The 18,956-nt window shown below is 42.4% G+C and overlaps 1 protein-coding gene across 1 annotated transcript in view; it reads left to right on the top strand.

Moving 5' to 3' along the window:
• Positions 1-18,956, top strand: part of ABCA13 (ATP binding cassette subfamily A member 13) — a 366,717-nt gene that overhangs the window by 312,167 nt on the left and 35,594 nt on the right. Inside the window, exon 59 of the mRNA XM_065938900.1 lies at positions 13,149-13,299. Coding sequence (XP_065794972.1) covers positions 13,149-13,299 — 151 coding nt within the window. The remainder of the gene's footprint in view (positions 1-13,148; positions 13,300-18,956) is intronic.

Genomic DNA, 18,956 nt, shown 5'->3' with positions numbered 1-18,956 from the left:
GACCATGTCCTCTGAATGTTGCAGGTGTGCTTGTGTTTAAATATTGATCTGAAGGACCTGAGAGAGCTCTACTTGTAGTAGACGGTAGAGTATGTGTGGTGTGTGGTATGTCTGTGTGTTTATGTGTGTGTGTGTTTCTGTGTCTCTGTGTGTTTATGTGTGTCTGTGTGTTCATGTGTGAACCAGGGCAATGAACTTATTCTGTCTTCAGAGAAGGCGCTAAAACATGTTATTGATTCCCACTGAAGAAACAAAGCAGCATGTAGCATCATGTTCACCCTAAAACCACATCAAGTCATCATGGGGGTTCAGCTCCCGGAAATCCGGTCATTGAGTTTGTTCTTGGGCTCAGGGTTTCTCCTGACATGGGGGTTTAGCTCCCGGAAATCCAGTCATTGAGTTTGTTCTTGGGCTCAGGGTTTCTCCTGATGTGGGGGTTCAGCTCCCAAAAACCCAGTCTTTGAGTTTGTTCTTGGGCTCAGGGTTTCTCCTGATATGGGGGTTCAGCTCCCAGAAATCCAGTCTTTGAGTTTGTTCTTGGGCTCAGGGTTTCTCCTTTCATGGGGGTTCAGCTCCTGGAAACCCGGTCGTTGAGTTTGTTCTCGGGCTCAGGGGTTTCTCCTGACTTGGGGGTTCAGCTCCTGGAAACCCAGTCGTTGAGTTTGTTCTCGGGCTCAGGGGTTTCTCCTGACATGGGGGTTCAGCTCCCGGAAATCTGGTCATTGAGTTTGTTCTTGGGCTCAGGGTTTCTCCTGACATGAAGGTTCAGCTCCTGGAAATCCGGTCATTGAGTTTGTTCTTGGGCTCAGGGTTTCTCCTGACATGGGGGTTCAGCTCCGGGAAATCCGGTCGTTGAGTTTGTTCTCGGGCTCAGGGTTTCTCCTGATACGGGGGTTCAGCTCCCAGAAATCCAGTCTTTGAGTTTGTTCTTGGGCTCAGGGTTTCTCCTGACATCCGGGTTCAGCTCCTGGAAATCCGGTCGTTGAGTTTGTTCTTGGGTTCAGGGTTTCTCCTGACACAGGGCTCATGTCCAGGATTAGGTGAGACTGTCTCAGTCCAGTTGCTCAGGAATCATGTGTGGACACAGCCCTGTACTCTCCTGATGGCAGAGTGGGGGTGAATTAGTGGGTAACCTTGCAGTGAAATGTGGACGGTGTCAGCAAAACATCAAGCATTTTTAGGGCAAACAGGTTTGAAATACTGACGGGAAAGCAATCAAACCAGGGCCACCAAACAGTTCTTTCTTGGCTCTTTTTGACCTATTGTGGCAGCTTACAAACTGCTGATAATACAAAGAAAATTAACTGCCTGAAGTGAAAAGTGAAACCTTGGTAAAACCTTTTCCGACATTAAACCACTGGTTTGGTAAAGACCTCTCAGAATGCTCCAGACATTTTATTTAATTTTCAGAATTTCGTGCCCTGTTATTAAATAAAGAGAAAAATAGCCTAGTCAGCATGCATCGTGGTAAAAGTCACTGAAAGTTCATTCTTGTGTCAGACCTTCAACTGAAAAACGTCTTGCCTTTCCGATCTGCACTAGAGCATAAAGCATACAGTGTTATGACCTTCCTTACTAGTTTGAGATAACTGAAATGCAAGTATGTGGAAACTGAAAAATAGATGTGAGCATTTTCCAATAGCACATAGATGTGACTGACAGTGATTTTGATTTGGAAAATGGTTGGTTGGCATCGCTCAGAGATAAGTTGGGAGATTAATATCCACAGGTTCATCTTCTTTTAGGTCAGCTAGAGTGAACTCTGGTTTGGTCCTGTACTCTGGCCTTACTCCATAGCTTTGTTGTCACATGATGCCCTTTTGTACATTCAGGGTGTTTTTTTCCTCTCTCTTTTTTTAAAGTACCCTTTATCGGGGTCTAGTTGCTTTGCAGTGCTGGGTTAGTGTCTGCTGTACAGAGAAGTGAGTCAGCTCTGCGTATACGTGTCCCCCTTTTTTGGACTTCCTTTCCATTCAGGCCGCCACAGAGCACTGAGTGAAGCGCCTTGAGCCACGTGGCATGTTCTCATTGGCTATCCATTTCATGCATAGTATCAGTAGTGTGCATATGCCAGTCCCATCTCCCAGTTCATCCAATCCCCACTTCCCCCCTTGACATTCATATGTTTGCTTTCCACGTGCATATCGCTGTTTCTGCTTTGCATATGAGATTCAGCCGTTGAATCTAGGAAAATGGTATGTGCATGCGTGCTAAGTCGCTTCAGTCATGTCGAATTCTTTGCGACCCAGTGGACAGTAGCCCACCAGGCTCCTCTGTCCGTGGAATTCTCCAGGCAAGAAATACTGGAGTGGGTTGCCATGCCCTCCTCCAGGGGATCTTTCTGACCCAGGGATCAAACCTGCATCTCTTATGTCTCCTGCATCGGCAGGTGGCTTCTTTACCACTAGTACGACCTGGGAAGCCCAAAAAAATGGTATAGATGTATGCCTTTACAAGGCTGTGCCCACTCTGTCTCTGGTTTATAACTTGATGTCATTGAGAGTGAGTTATGTTCAAGGTGAACTTGAGGTGTCAGGTTGATCTCTTCGAGGCCCTTATTTCCTCCCAAATTTTGATAAAAAATGTTTTCTAGTTACAGAGCAGCAGGTATTTAAGCTAATGAAATAGTTAGGGAAACCTCGACATGCTTTGACTTCATGTGTCTTCAATGCTGTTTGAGTATCTAGCTCCAGTGTGGTGGTTCAGGAGCCCCACAGGGATGAATGCCAACTCATAATAAAAACTGTAGAACTGATGAACATCCTGTGCCAGATGTGAGCAGGGAAGTGATTCCTTCTCACTCAGAGCACATGCAAACATTTTAATAGCATAGCAGGCAGAAGATGCCCTGCTCCAAACGGAGAGGGTGAAAGTGCTTTTTCTGCTCCATTGTGAAATCTTGTCCTTAGTTAAAAACTATCAGTCCTGTGTGACTAGAGATTAGGCAGCAGTCACTGGGCTAAGTAACAAGTAAGTCTGAAAAGAAAAAGGACCAGACTCTTTCCATGGCTGGACCCCTGCCTCCCCAGCCCACCATCACTCACCTGCTCTCAATTGTTCACCTCTTCCCAAGTTCAGAGATACCAACACTGGCAGTAGTGGTAAAGAACCCACCTGCCAATGCAGTAGACATAAGAGACATGAATTCGATTCCTGGGTCAGGAAGATCCCCTGGAGAAGGGCATGGCAACCCATTCCAGTAGTCTTGCCTGGAGGATCCCATGGACTAGGAACCTGGTATGTTACAGTCCAGAGGATCTCAAAGAGTCAGACACGATTGAGTGACTAACACTTCCACTTTCCCAAATTCAAAGATACCAACTGCAGGGTTACAGGCAAGGTGTGGGCAGAAAGTCCTGAGCCCACTGAATGTTGAAAAGGGTAATTTAAAAAGCTATTCCATCTCTTTAGGTGGTTAGAATGTTTAAATTCATACAAGCTTCATATTGTTACAAAGACTTGAGATGGGGAAAGTTGTTATAGGAAACCATGAAAACTTACTCCTGCAGAATTTAAGGTAAGATTCCTGGATTGGGAAGATCTGCCAGAGAAGGGATAGGCTACAGATATGCAGTTGACACCACCCTTATAGAAGAAAGCAAAGAAGAACTAAAGAGCCTCTTGATGAAAGTGAAAGAGGACAGTGAAAAAGTTGGCTTAAAACTCAACATTCAGAAAACTAAGATCATGGCATCTGGTTGCATCACTTCATGGCAGATAGATGGGGAAACAGTGTAAACAGTAACAGACTTTATTTTTTTGGGCTCCAAAATCACTGCAGATGGTGACTGAAGCCATGATCCTTCGAAGAAAAGCTATGACCAACCTAGACAGCATATTATAAAGCAGAGACATTACTTTATTGATAAACATCTGTGTAGTCAAAGCTATGATTTTTCCAGTAGTTATGTACAGATTTGAGAGTTGTACTATAAAGAAAGCTTGAGTGCCGAAGAATTGATGCTTTTGAACTGTGGTGTTGGGGAAGACTCTTGAGAGTCCCTTGGACTGCAAGGAGATCCAACCAGTCCATCCTAAAGGAAATCAATCCGAATATTCATTGGAAGGACTGATGCTGAAGCTGAAACTCCAATACTTTGGCCACCTGATGTGAAGAACTGACTCATTGGAAAAGACCCTGATCCTGGGAAAGATTGAAGGTGGGGGGAGAAGTGGATGACAGAGGATGAGATGGTTGGATGGCATCACTGACTCAATGAACCTGAGTTTGAGTAGACTCTGGGAGTTGGTGATGGACAGGGAGGTCTGGCGTACTGCAGTCCATGGGGTCACAAAGAGTTGGACACGACTGAGCAACTGAACTGAACTGAACCCACTCCCATATTCGTGGGCTTCCCTTGTGACTCAGCTGGTAAAGAATCTGCCTGCAATGTTGGAGACCTGGCCTCAATCGTTGGGTTGGGAAGATCCCCTGGATAAGGGAAAGGCTACCCACTCCAGTATTCTGGCCTGGAGAATTTCATGGTCTGTATAGACCATGGGGTTGCAAAGAGTCGGACACGACTGAGCGACTTTCACTTCACTTCACTTCTTAATCACTAAAAATTATGTTGTGTGCTGTGCTTAGTCACTCAGTCATGTCCAACTGTTTGCAACCCCATGGACTGTAGCCCACCAGGTTTCTCTGTCCATGGGATTCTCCAGGCAAGAATACTGGAATGGCTTGCCATGCCCTACTCCCAACCCAGGCATTGAACCCAGTTCTCCCGCATTGCAGGTGGATTCTTTACTGTCTGAGCCAGCAGGGAGTCTTATAAATTAAATATGCACAACAGTTTTTAAAATGGAAACTTTGCATTGAGATATGTAACGCCTAGGACTTCTCAGTGTATAAGGCTTGGTGGGTTTTCATAAGGTTAGCCCACCCAGATAAGCACATAAGCAAGAAATTAACCTTTGCCAGGACTGAGAAACCACCATCATGAACTAAGTCAAGAGCCCTCATCTAAACTAAAGCCATATTCTGACTTTTATCACCCTAGATTATAGTTCTTTTGTTTGTAAACTTTATAGAAAGGAAATCATCCAGCGTATGCTTTGGTGAGTGGCTTCTTTCCGGCAGTGTTTTATTTGTGAGATGCATCCATCTCACAAATGTGTTGCAGTAGTTCAGTTGGCTAATATTGACAGAGATGTGTTGTGAGCATTTATTGTTGTTGAGTTGCTCAGTCATGTCCATCTCTTTGTGACCTCATAGACTGCAGCATGCCCGGATTCCCTGTCCTTCACTATCTCCCAGAATTTGCTCAAACTCATGTCCTTTGAGTCAATGATGCCATCCAGCCATCTCATCCTGTCACCACCTTCTTCTCCTGCCCTCAATCTTTCCCAGCATCAGGGTCTTTTCCAATGAGTCAGCTCTTCGCATCATTGCATTTGTTGGGGAACATATAAGGCATTCCAGTTGTATACATATTAAGAAACAGAGCTATTCGCATGGAGCAGGTGTGTTTTCAGCCTTTGTGGATACTGACAAACTGTTTTGCTATATGATTCATATACCATAAAATTCACACTTTTAAGTGTAGAAATTCGGTGGTTTTTAGTAATTCACAAAGTTATGCAACTGTTTCTACTAATTCCGTATCATTTTCATCACTTTTATTTGGGCCATGCTGCTTGGCATACAGGCTCTTATTTCCCCCACTAGGAATCGAACCTGTGCCCCCTGCAGTAGAAGGCTGGAGTCTTAACCACTGGACTGCCGGGGAAATCCCCATTGTCAAGTAGCCATTCCCTGCTGTCCCTCCCCGCTTTGGCAGCTCTCAGTCTCCTCTCTGTCTCTGTGGATTGGCCTGTTACAGACGCCTGTGTAAGTGGAGTCATGCAGTATGTGGCCTTTTGTGTTAGCTGCTTTCGCCTGGCGTGTTTCCAGGGTTCATTTGCGTTGTAGCCTGTGTCCGTCCTTTACTCCTTTTTATGACAACAGTACTTAGTGGTGTGAATCTATCAGATTTTGTTTATCCATTCATCAGTTGAAGGACATTTAGTTCTCTGCTTGTTTTGCTTTTATGAGTAAGCTTCTGTGAACATTAATGTACATATTTTATCAGACATATGTATTCAGATCTATTGAGTATATAACCAGAAGTGGAATACTAGGTTGTATAGCTAGGTATTTAAGCATAGCATTTGAGGAACTGCCGAACTGTTTTCCAAAGTAGCTTCACCATTCCTGGTAGTCATATATGAGGGTTCCAATTTCTCTACATCTTCACCAATATTTACCATGTTTCTTGTTTTTTATTATAGCCATCCCATGGGATGTGAACTATATATTATTATGGCTTTGATTTGTGTTTCTCTAATGACTAATGATGCTGACAATTTTTTCTATGCATATTGGTTATTTGTACATCTTCTTTGAAGAAATATACATTCAGATCCTTTGAACATCTTTCAAATTGGGTCACTTTTTTTTTTTATTATTGAGTTGTATGAGTTGTTTACACTCTAGAGTCAGTCCATTATTAGATATATGATTTACAAAAACTTTATGCAGTTGCATGGGGTTTTTTCTATATTTTTGATAGTGTTTTGAAACACAAAAAAATAAATTTTGATAAAATTTTAAGATGTTTAAAGTGCATATGGTGATGACTTGATATACAGTATATACTGTGGAAAGATTTCTCTCATCTGCTTAAAGAATTCATATATTACACACTGATTTTGAATTCTGAAGTTTTACTGAATTTGGTGATTCATTCTAACAGTTTTTGTTTTTTTTTTTAGTAGAGTCTGGATAGATGCTGCCTTTTCTATTGTTGCTTGTCCTTTTTGTGTCATATCTTGGAATCATTGCTTTCTCCAAGATCAAGAAGATTCAGGCATATGTTTCCTTCTAGGGGTTTCATACTTTTTGAAGTTTTTTTTTTCAATTGTGAGTTAATTTTTACATATGGGGTGAGGTATGGATCTAATTTTTTGCTGTACAGTATTTACAATATTCCCTTATAAATTTTTCTGTTTTTGTAAGTTTAATACTAATGCCTCTTCTTTAGTTTAATACTAATGTCTCCTCTTTAATTTTGATTTCAATAATTTGAATCTTCTCTCCTCTTTCTTTGGTCAGTCTAGCCTGTGAATCCTGTTGTATTTTATCAAAGAACCAACATTTTGCTTTGTTGATTTTCCCTATTATTTTTCATATTTTCTTTCATTTTCATTTTTGTTGTGATTTTATTTTTTCCTTTCAGATTGCTTAAGACTTAGCTTACTGTAATTTTTCTAATTTCTTATTGGGAATGTTAGGTTATTGTTTTGAAATTGACTTTCTTTTTTTTTAATTTTTAAAATTTTTTTATTTTTATTTTTTGACTTTCTTTAATATTTATATTAATATTAATTTATAATTAATTTATAATTAATTATAAATATAATTAATTAATTATATTACAACTGTTTCTTTCCCTATATGTACTCCTTTAGATGAATCTCATAAATGTTTATATGTTTTATATTTATTTTAGTCATCTCATAATATTTTATAGTTTTATTTATTTGGCATAAAGTTCTTTCTTTGGCATATCGTTTTCTTGGGAGCATGTAACTTAAATTTTATATATTTGTGGTCCTCTCAAATTTCCTTCTTTATTTCTAATTTCATTCTATTGTAGTCAGAAAGCATATATTCCATGATTTCAATCCTTTAAAATTTATTGGTATTTTTTTCATAAGCTCACAAATATTCTATCTTGACAATGTTTTCGGAGCATCAGAAAGGAACGTCCATCTGCTGTTGTGGGTGAGGAATTCTATAAACGTCTCTCAGTTCAGTTGGTTATAGTGTTGTTCAGGTTCTCTGTTTCCTTCTTGATTTTTCTGTCTGATTTTTCTATCCATTATCAGATGTGATATACTAAAGATTCCAACTTTTATTGTTAAATTGTTTATTCTTCTTTCAGTTTTTCCTCATGTATTCTGGGGCTCTGTTCTAAGGTAAAAACATGTTAATATTTGTTATGTTTTCCCAAGGAATTGATGCTTTTATTATTATGTGTTTTTCTGTGTGTCTGTCAAGTTTTATACTACAATTTCTTTGGTCTGATACTAGTATAGCCACTCCAAAATGCTTTCGGATACCATTTGCATACTATATCTTTTAAAACTTTGTTGTAAAACACGCAGAGCATAAACTTCACCATCGTGACAATTTTTAGGAGTACAGTTCAGTATTAAGCTATGAAAAGATATGGAAGAAACTTAAATGCATATTACTAAGTAAAACAAGCCCATCTGGAAGGACTATATTTTGATGTAATTTCAACTATATAGTGATCTGTAAGAGTCAGAGCTATGGAGACAATAAAAGATCAGTGGTTTCCAGGGAAGAGGGAGGGAGGGGTGAACAGGCCGAGTGCAGAGACTTTAGGGCAGTGAGACTGACCCGGGTGCTTCTGTGGGTAGCTGACGTCATGACTCTGACAAAACCCACAGCATGCTCAATGCAAAATGCAAACCCCAGTGTGGACTGTGGGCATTTGTTAACAGGAATATCAGTCAGTTTTAACCAATGTGCCACAGCAATGAAGATAATGATGGGAGGGGGGTGATTCTAGGTGACCTCCTTCATCCTCCTGTACTTTCTATCCCACTTTCCCATAAACCTCAACCATTCTAAAAATTAAACCTATTAGTTAAAAAAGTAATAACCTCCCCCTTCCTTTTTTATATTGTCATTTTATCTTTGTGTGAAAGTGTTAAAGAATGAAAACAATGGCAGACTTGTATGGGCCACGTAAAGGTGTTAGAACTGGTTCTGTAGTCAGTTCAAGGCAGCGGTGCCTTGCAGGGTTTAGTTTTAACATCTACAAAATGGAAAGTGGTGATTAAAAAAGAAGGTGGGGGGCTGGAGGGACAGGGAAATGAGGCATGACTCATACATGCATGTTCATCTAAAACAAATAGACTGCTGATTATTTTTCCAGCAAGGGTGGGTTTTGGGGATCATCAAAGAACTTATAATTTGGGGTCTGCAAGCATGGCAATGCATTGGCAAGTCTCCCTGTGAAGATGCAAAAAAGAAAGCCTTTATAGAGTGGAAGGGAGGGTGGGTGGGGCAGTAACAAGGAGCCTACTGCTGACTTTCCATTGGCTGAGTCCAGGTGGGAAGCGAGGAAGTCTTCTCCCTGTGGGCTATGCCGGTGTCACAGGGCTTGAGAGCGCCCCCTGCTGGTCTCCTGTGTATGTTAGTCGCTTAGTCATATCTGATTCTGTGACCCCATGGATTGTAGCCTGCCAAGCTCCTCTCTCCATGGGATTCTCCAGGCAAGAATACTGGAGTGAGTAGCCATTCCCTTCTCCAGGGGATCTTTCCAACTCGGATCGAGCCGGGTCTCCCACATTGCAGACAGATTTTTTTACTGTCTGAGCCACCTCGACTAACTGATTAAGGTTTCTGTTTTCTTTTATTCTAAATATACCAAGAATTATGAGGTTACCTTTGAGGATATTGGAAATTTCTAGAACTAGATGTTAGTAGTAATGATGATTGCATAGAATGCTTTTAATATTCCAGTAAATTTTATACTTAAAATGTAAAATGGCTAAAATGATAAGTTTTGTATTATGTCTTTTACCACCCTGAAAAATAAAAAAGAGGATAGAAAAATGTTTTTGAGTGAAATTTTTCCAGAGGCAGTGGTTCAAAATAAAACCTGATGTTGCATATTGAAATAAAAAATTCTAATATGCTAGTAAATTTGTTGAAAAAGATGCACACTACTATATGTCTTGTGAAATCTCTTAAATACACTGATAAAGAAAGTTCCTAAGAGTGATTGAACAGATGAACATATTTTCTAAAGAGTAGCAAAAATCAGGCTGAAATAAACTTTTGCTATTTGAAATTTAGGGAAAAACTGTTTGATGGATTAATGCTTACAAGGTTAGGAACAAAAGCAAAATGAAATGGGAAACATAAAATTTTACACAAAATTTTACTCAAAACCAAATTTTCTTGCATTGTTTACTTATTACCAGGTACTTGTACCACTTAAATACAGATTAAAACATTCAGTCATTTCACTTCAGTTGCTCAAAGAGTTCAGTTGCTGCAAAGAGTCATGTCCGACTCTTTGTGACCCCATGGACTGGAACATGCCAGGCCTCCCTGTCCATTACTCACTCCCGGAGTTTACTCAAACTCATGTCCATTGAGTCAGTGATGCCATCCATTATCTCATCCTCTGTCACTCCCTTCTTTTCTTGCTTTCAATCTTTCCCAGCATCAGGGCCTTTTCCAAAGAGTCAGTTCTTCGCATCAGATGGCCAAAGTATTGGAGTTGCAGCTTCAACATCCATCCTTCCAATGAACACCCAGGACTGATCTCCTTTAGAATGGACTGGTTGAATCTCCTTGCAGTCCAAGGGATTCTCAAGAGTCTTCTCCAATACCACAGTTCAAAAGCATCAATTATTTTGCATTCAACTTTCTTTATAGTCCAACTCTCACATCCATACATGACCACTGGAAAAACCATAGCCTTGACTAGACGGACCTTTGTTGTCAAAGTAATGTCTCTGCTTTTTAATATGCTGTCTAGATTGGTCATAACTTTCCTTCCAAGCAGTAGGCATCTTTTATTTCATGCCTGCAGTCACCATCTGCAGTGATTTTGGAGCCCCCTGAAATAAAACCAGTCACTGTTTCCACTGTTCCTCTATCTATTTGCCATGAAGTGATGGGACTGGATGCCATGATCTTTGATTTCTGAATGTTGAGATTTAAGCCAACTTTTTCGCTCTCCTTCTTAACTTTCATCAAGAGGCTCTTAGTTCTTCTTTACTCTGCCATAAGGGTGGTGTCATCTGCGTATCTGAGGTTATTGATATTTCTCCCAGCAATCTTGATTCCAGCTTGTGCTTCCTACAGCCCAGTGTTTCTCATGATGTACTCTGCATATAAGTTAAATAAGCAGGGTGACAATATGCAGCCTTGACGTACTCTTTTTTCTATTTTGAACCAGTCTGTTGTTCCATGTCCAGTTCTAACTTGCTTCCTGACCTGCATACAGATTTCTCAAGAGGAAGATCAAGTGGTCTGCCTATTCCCATTCATTTCAGAATTTTCCACAGTAGTCAAAGGCATTGGCATAATAGGTAAAGCAGATATAGATGTTTTTCTGGAACTCTCTTGCTTTTTTGATGAGCCAGCGGATGTTGGCGATTTGATCTCTGGTTCCTCTGCCTTTTCTAAAACCAGCTTGGAAGTTCACGGTTCACGTATTGCTGAAGCCTGGCTTGGAGAATTTTGAGCAGTACTTTACTAGCGTATGAGATGACTGCAATAGTGCGGTAGTTTGAGCATTCTTTGGCATTGCCTTTCTTTGGGATTGGAATGAAAACTGACCTTTTCCAGTCCTGTGGCCACTGCTGAGTTGTCCAAATTTGCTGGCATATTGAGTGCAGCACTTTCACAGCATCATCTTCTAGGATTAGAAATAACTCAACTTGCATTTCATCTCCTTCACTAGCTTTGTTCGTAGTGATCCTTCCTAAGGCCCACTTGACTTCACATTCCAGGATGTCTGGCTGCAGGTGAGTGGTCACATAATTGTGATTATCTGGGTCATGAAGATCTTTTTTGTATGGTTCTTCTGTGTATTCTTGCCACCTCTTCTTAATATCTTCTGCTTTTGTTAGGTCCATACCATTTCTGTCCTTTATTGAGCCCATCTTTGCATGAAATGCTCCCTTGGTATCTCTAACTTTCTTAAAGAGATCTCTAGTCTTTCCCATTCTGTTGTTTTCCTCTATTTCTTTGCACTGATCACTGAGGAAGGCTTTCTTATCTCTCCTTGCTATTCTTTGGAACTCTGCATTCAAATGGGAATATCTTTCCTTTTCTCCTTTGCTTTTGGCTTCTCTTCTTATCACAGCTATTTGTAAGGCCTCCTCAGACAGCCATTTTGCTTTTTTAGTCATTGAATGACTAGATTCACATTTTTTTTTAATGAAAGATGCTCATAATAACTTCTGTAGTGGTCATGATTTCTCAGCAAGTTTTTCTTTACATAACGTTTCATTTTGAAGCTATAAATTTTCTTTTCTGAAGTGTTCTCAGGAAAATTTATAGACTTTATGATTTATCTATGTAAAAATGCATAGAAAGATGTCAGTGTTTCATGTTAAATGTGATCACATTTGAGTAGTGTAAAAATGTCCATGATGAATATCTATTAATAATAAAATAAGAATAAAACAGGAGCTCTTTTCCTTTAAGTAAGTACAATTTTGTATAATCCTCAGCATGTACTTGTGGAGCATTGCTACACTTAAAGAATTAACAGAATATTAATGGTAGACCTTAACTGAGGGCTGAGACCATGAGTTTTTCTTTTAGATCTCTATTTTTCTGTATGTTCAATCAGATATATATATTATTGCTATCATAAAAGTGATTTTTAAAAAATTGACACTGAGTGATAGCCTCACCATGGATTTATTAGATGTTCATACAAGTTGTTTTGGTTGGGGGAATAATAGCTGTGGTGGCCATTTATGGAGCAATAGCCATTGTTGCCAACCCCCTAGGGAATTTGACTTTGGAGTCCAGTGGGACTTGATTACAGAAGTTCTATAGGACTGGGGAAACAGACTCTTGGAGGTCACAAACAAAACATCGTGTGCAGCCGGATGAGGCTGGGAAGCTCTATGCCTTATGCCTGTTCTTTGACATTCAGGGCATTTGTGGTGTTAGAGCTAGGTCTGTCCTACCCACACATGGACTGCTAGTTCATTGAACCCATTTATACTAAGTTAACTAATTGCATTAAACAAACTGCAACAGGGCTTCCCAGGTGGTGCTAGTGGTAAAGAGCGTGCCTGTCAGTGCAGAAGACATAAGGATGTGGGTTTGATCCCTGGGTCGGGAAGATCCCCTGGAGGAGGGCTTGGCAACCCTCTCCAGTATTCTTGCCTGGAGAATCCCGTGGACAGAGGAGCCTGGAGGGTCCTCTGGGAGTCCATAGGGTCACAGAATTGGGCATGCCTGAGGTGACTTAGCATGCACTTAGTACACAGCACAAACTGCAGCAGACTTGTGATTGATGAGTCAGATTTAAGAAACGGATGATGTGTGTCTGGGAAGCAGATTTTCTGTATGCTGCTGCTTCTCTTGGCAGAGAGGACGTGACTCTGTCTCTTGCTGGTGCAGCCGGCATCCGCGTTGGCTACTGTCCGCAGCAGGACGCCCTGGACGAGCTCCTGACGGGCTGGGAGCACCTGCGCTACTACTGCTGCCTCCATGGGATTCCAAAGCAGTCCGTCCCCAAGGTAAGAGCCTCCTAGGGCTTCCGGAAGGAGGGACCAGCTGAGGAGTGCGTGGCAACACCTCGGGTCCCAGGCGAGCTCTCTCACCCCGTGATGAGGATCTGCAGTTTCCGATGAAGTGTCCCTGAAATAAATTTCCAATATTGTCACACTGCAGTAAACACAAATATGTCTGTGTTACATTCATGATGTATATTTAGAATAGGTCCCTGCCCAGAGAAGAAGCTGTGGGTAGGAGTGAAAGCCCACAGCCATCTGCAGTCTTGTTTCCTATAGGACCCCCTCCCCCACCAAGCATCTTTTACTTTTAGTGGGCTGTTAATTTATATTGAAGAGCAAACAGCATAGATTTGGATCCCCAGGGCCTGTAGAGAAGGACTTAGCTCATGTGTGGATTTGGTGGGTGGATGGAAAGGATGACTTCCTGTTGGGCGGGCTGCCAGCACATGCCTGGGCTCCTTTCTGGAGGGTTCTGCATCTCCTTTCTGGGGGCCCAGGGGGGCTGATGTGTGTGGGGAGCCACAGAGTCCCCCTTCCCTTCCGGGGTTGAGGGAGTGGGTGCCCCTGAGAGAACCAGAAGCAGCAGCCCTCTGTCTGCTTCCAGCTGCGGCCAGCGAGGCGGAGCTGACAGTCTTGACTGACAGCTCAGGCCAGGGGGCAGCCTCAGACCGACAGGTGCTCAGGGAGTGGTTTTACCTCCTCTGCACCTCACTGTGGAGGGTGCGGGGTGCTGCTTGCCTGTCTAGACTCTGAAGTTGGAGCAGAAATAAGGGGTGTGTGGGATGCATTTTCAATGAGCTTCTGCAGGAGATGGAGCAATCATGGGGTTCCCAGGAGACAAACCCACAGCCGTCGCCTTCACTGGCCCATGAAAATTCATTCTCTGTGCTGCCATGCCGTGCCACAGCCTTCCTTTCTTATTTATGCTCTGTGCCTCTAAGTGAAACCAGAATGCAATCTCTCCATGTCCCTAGAGGGGTGCTAGTCCACTCACCCACCTCCCATCTCAATAAGGCAAAGACACGTGTCCGCCCAAAGGACCCTGCTCACCACAGTTTAAGCAGCTCTTGACATCCAGGGCTAGTCGCTGGCTTAGCCTTTAATGGGTGTTCATCTCTGCCAGCTCCCCTGGCTGGTTTCTGATTAGAGAGGTGGATGCTTGGCGAGTGCTCTAAGCTAGCTCCTCTGTTGTCCCAGGGGGAAGCACGCCCTTTGAAAGCATTCTTGTTAAGACAGTGAAGCTTCCTGACTTCCAGAGCAATCGCTTCTGATCCTCAGCTGTCTTACAAGCTCACTGTGCTAAGCGCCTCCGCAGAGAAAAGTTATCTTAATGGTTGCCAATTAGGAACTGGCTTCATTTCTTTCATGAAATGGCAAGTGATTTTGCAGACAGGATTGCTGCTTGCTCAGAGGTTTCTAAGATGTCAGCACATGTGTTCCGAGAGGAATTAGCTCCCCTGATGACAAATTTCCCTCTCCTGTAAATTTTAGAAATATGTGAAATATAGAAGAGGCTTGTCTGTTCCAATGCACTCATCACTACGTGACCAGAAGGGATTTTGATAAAAGAGCAGAAAAACAATGGTTCGGTTATTGTGAGCAAGGCACTGTTCTGTTTTACAGCAACCATTGGAGCTGTGCAGGGTATATTCCTCATTTCAGAAATGGTGGGATGAGATGCTGAGATGGCATCACTGACTCACCGGACATAAATTTGAGCAAAGTCTAGGAAATAGAGGGACAGAGGAGCCTGGTATGCTGCAGTCCATGGGGTCTCAAAGAGTCGAACACGGCTTAGCGACTGAACACCAAAAGGATAGGAAGCCGCCCAAACCAGTGGCTGGGATGTGGGTGGTTTGTTTTAGCGCAGACAAACTGGCTCCAGAGTGTGGGTTCTCAGCACACTTGGGTGGCTGGTCGGTCAGACGGAGTTTCCAGTGCCCCGAATATCTCAGTCTGATTTTCCGCACCCCGTGAGTGGCTGAAGAAGTGGAAACCTCATGAGATTATGTCAGGGCTCCTCTGCCAGGGAGCTGCGCTGGGTTTCAGGACTCCCAGGTCCTATAGGATGCCCTCCTGGTGTCTGCGCTGTACTGGGCCCTCTTCTCCACCTGTCCCCACTGTCACACGACACCCGCCCTTCTGTCTTCTGTGATTCTGGAGGCAGAGCCCCTCTGGCTCCGGGGAAGGTCCGCCCCCAAGTGTCCTCCATCAGAGCCCACCTGGGCCTGTCCAGCTTGGGGTCTCCAATGTATGGTTGTGTCACCCATTTCCGTGACCTTCCAAAAGTTCAGTTTGGTAAGAAAAGGATGCTGTCTTCATTCAGCTTGAATTTAGCTCAGCAGATTGATGTAATCATTTAACTTTTTTCCCCCCTATTGTCCACACTGCATGGTTTTGGACTGTATCCCTGTCTGAGCCTGAATTCAGTTAATCCAATTTTTAAAAACTTACGTGAAGTTATAACAAAATGATTATAACATGGTCTGGATTGCTAGAGACACATGTAAGAAAATTTCAGAGTTAGAGTCATATTCAAAACACCAAACCACACTGCCAGTGGGATGGGACTGGGATTTCTGTATTTTTGTTTTCCCTGGAGTAGATGAGGTAGGCCCTTAGCCATCTCTTCTTTGTTAATACCGGCAAACAGCTTTCAGGGAAAAACCCTACTGCATCTTTCTACTTATCGTCTCCACAGATATCACTTGTCTCCCCAAATTTTCTTCTAGTCCCAGTTTTCTTAGAAGGAACTAGAAATTATAAGGCAAGAGAGACAGGGGCCACAAGGAAATAGAGGATCAGAAGGAAGGCATTCTGCCTTAAGCCCTTTGCTCCCATTTTCTACTTAACGCTTCATTTTGATCTTTTAATCTCATGGAACATTTCAATATGGTTATTGACATGTAAGGTCGTGGAAAAATTTTGGCTTTGGAATCAAATGGATGGTTGTATGAATCTCTGGGCAACTTATTTTGATTCAAATAATATTTATAGAAGTGCCATTATGTGTTAAAGGTGATTAGAGGTTGAGGCGATAAAAGTGAGTAATCCCAAATTCTTGCCTTAAGTGCAGTACAATTTCTAGAATTTATGGCAAGAAAATACCTAGTAGCGGAGAGAGGTTCCGTAACTATTGACATTTTGGTGTTTAGATGGTATTTTGCAACCGCAGTGACTAAGGCATTACGTTTGCCATTATTTTGACAGGAGTACTAAGTGCAGGATAGACTGCAACAAAACACTTCTTATTAGACCATTTCAGTTATTTTTCTGAAAACATGACATTCCGAAAGTGGATCAGACTAATATGTCCATTCCTGTATACTCTGGATTCTTTGCTATGGTTAACCAGTCCATAATTTGAAGGCTGCAATACTTAACCTTTTGTGAAGTTGGAAAAGCATGACACATGTTTCCTGATTTCATAAAAATTGTCAGTAATAGTTTGGTAGGTTTGTTCAGAAGTTCTCTTATCCTGCAGTGCATTTTTCTATAGCAACAGGCTCTGCTTTTATGATTCTCTTATTTCACTTTTCTGTTTATCAGCTTTCATTGAGGTCATTTTCCCAGTGCATCACTTTTCTGCCCACAGCTGTTGGTGTTGCCTTCCAGTAGGGGTAAACTTCCCAGCAGACTCTGCCTTCCCAATTTCCTCCTGTTCACAGACAGAGCCTCTTCTTCCAGGAAGCCTCCCTGGCTGCCTTCTTTCATTTTCTATGTGAATGTCTACTTGGGGGCTGGTTTTATTCTCTTGGAAGACCCTCTCCGAGGGAAAAGTCACCACAGTCTTTACTTCTCTGATTCCAGCCATCGTATCTCTGCCTCCGTCTCACAGGACTGCCTTTCATACTTCTGTCTGTCTTGAATCGCTTGTTTTGTTTGAACAACTTTTTGCTTCATTCATTTGCTTTATGTTAGGGGCTTCCTAGGTGGTGCTAGTGGTAAAGAACCCACTCACCAATGCAGGAGACATAAGAGATGCGAGTTCGATCCATGAGTCAGGAAGATCCCCTGGATGAGTGCATGGCAACCCACTCCAGTGATCTTGCCTGGAGAATCCCATGGACAGAAGTGCCTGGTGGGCTGTGGTCCATGGGGTTGCAAAGAGTTGGCTACAGCTGAAGTGACTTAGCACACAGGCACTTTATGTTAATTGAAATTATTATACTTAATGGAGCTATGGAAAGGGATAGTACCTATAAACCCATCTGGGAAAACGATGTTATTTCCAAGATGAACAAACTACTGACTTTGAGATATTATTTTTTGGCAGATCTCAGGGGATTTAAGACCATCTTCAGGAATCTCTGGGGCCTTGAAGTATTCACCTCCTTGATTTATACTGTTTCACAACTAGACCAGTCATGGTTAAGAGACCAGAGACTCTTAATTCTTTCTGGGTCATTTTGAGGCTGTACCAATAAAGTGAAAGAGCAGATTATCTTGAAAAGTGAAAATGATGCTTGTTCTGTCCTGTCTGACTCTTTGCAACCCCATGGACTGTAGCCCACCAGGCTCCGCTATTCATGGGATTTTCCAGGAAAGAATACTGGATTAGGTAGCCATTCCCTTCTCCAGGGGATCTTCCTGACCCAGATCTTCTGCATTGCAGGTGGATTTTTTACTGTCTGAGTTATCAGGGGAGCCCCAGTTTATGTTAAGGAGTTTTTATTGGATGGCCTAAATATTATCCATATCTTTTTAGAAGTTCTTAATATTTCATCATTGCAATTACCACTGTTATTATTACTATCCCAACTTTTATACATTTATCCAAAAAAAGTGTATGTATGAGCTTAAAACTGTGCTCTATGGGATTATTTAGAATACACGCTTATTAGCTCATCCCGAGTCCTACAGAGGTTTCCCCACTTCTCTGATGTTTGAATTGAGGTGCGATCTTGACCAGTTCAGTTACATGATGATATTGAAAGAAACAAATCTGTATTAATACTTCTAGGATCACAAGAGTTAAATAAAATTGTTTACAACATGTAAAAATCATGCATAGTTGAAAACAAAGGTTTCTTCATCTTGGCTCCCAGAGGAACCAGTGCAGCCAGTAATCAGACAGAAAGAGTGCGAAGCAGCTGAGCTGGTGGCGGGGAGTTATTTTCTGCTGGGAGGGAAGGAAAGGATCTGGGGCTTCCAGGAGGTATAAATGTGTGATGGGCCGCAAGGTGGAGGAGGAAGAGGAGCAGTAACCTTGCCTGACGTACCAGGGGGCTGGAGGTGCTCTGGTGATAGGCGGTCAGCATCCTCTGGACCTGATTAGAGGGTGCTCAGTGGTTGCAGATAAACAGGACACCCACTCTTCTCTCTAAACTGAACTGAGTGTGCACTCTCTGGGGAAGAGTCTTCCTTTCTTGGCATATTGAGGGTTCCCCCTTGCTCCTCTGTCCCCTGAAGCTTCCTCTCCTCGGGTTTCACCCCCATCAGCTCCATCTTTGTCCTTGTTTGGCTCACCTGTGATTGCTCACCTCAGCATGGGGGTGTGTCTGACCCACGCTGGACCCCTTGCTGCTGGCCCTTGCTGCTCCCTGAGCCCAAGATCTCAGGGTTCTGGCCATCAATTCCGTAACTCATAAGCTCAGAAAACCCAGCTTTGTCCAGGGGGGCTCTACCTGTTCATTCTGAGCATCCTTGTGTCATGGCGG

The sequence above is a fragment of the Muntiacus reevesi genome, chromosome 6 (assembly GCF_963930625.1).
Source record: "Muntiacus reevesi chromosome 6, mMunRee1.1, whole genome shotgun sequence".
Taxonomy (NCBI): domain Eukaryota; kingdom Metazoa; phylum Chordata; class Mammalia; order Artiodactyla; family Cervidae; genus Muntiacus; species Muntiacus reevesi.
The sequence above is the reverse complement of the archived record's forward strand: the minus strand, read 5'-3'. Positions and strand labels throughout refer to the sequence as shown.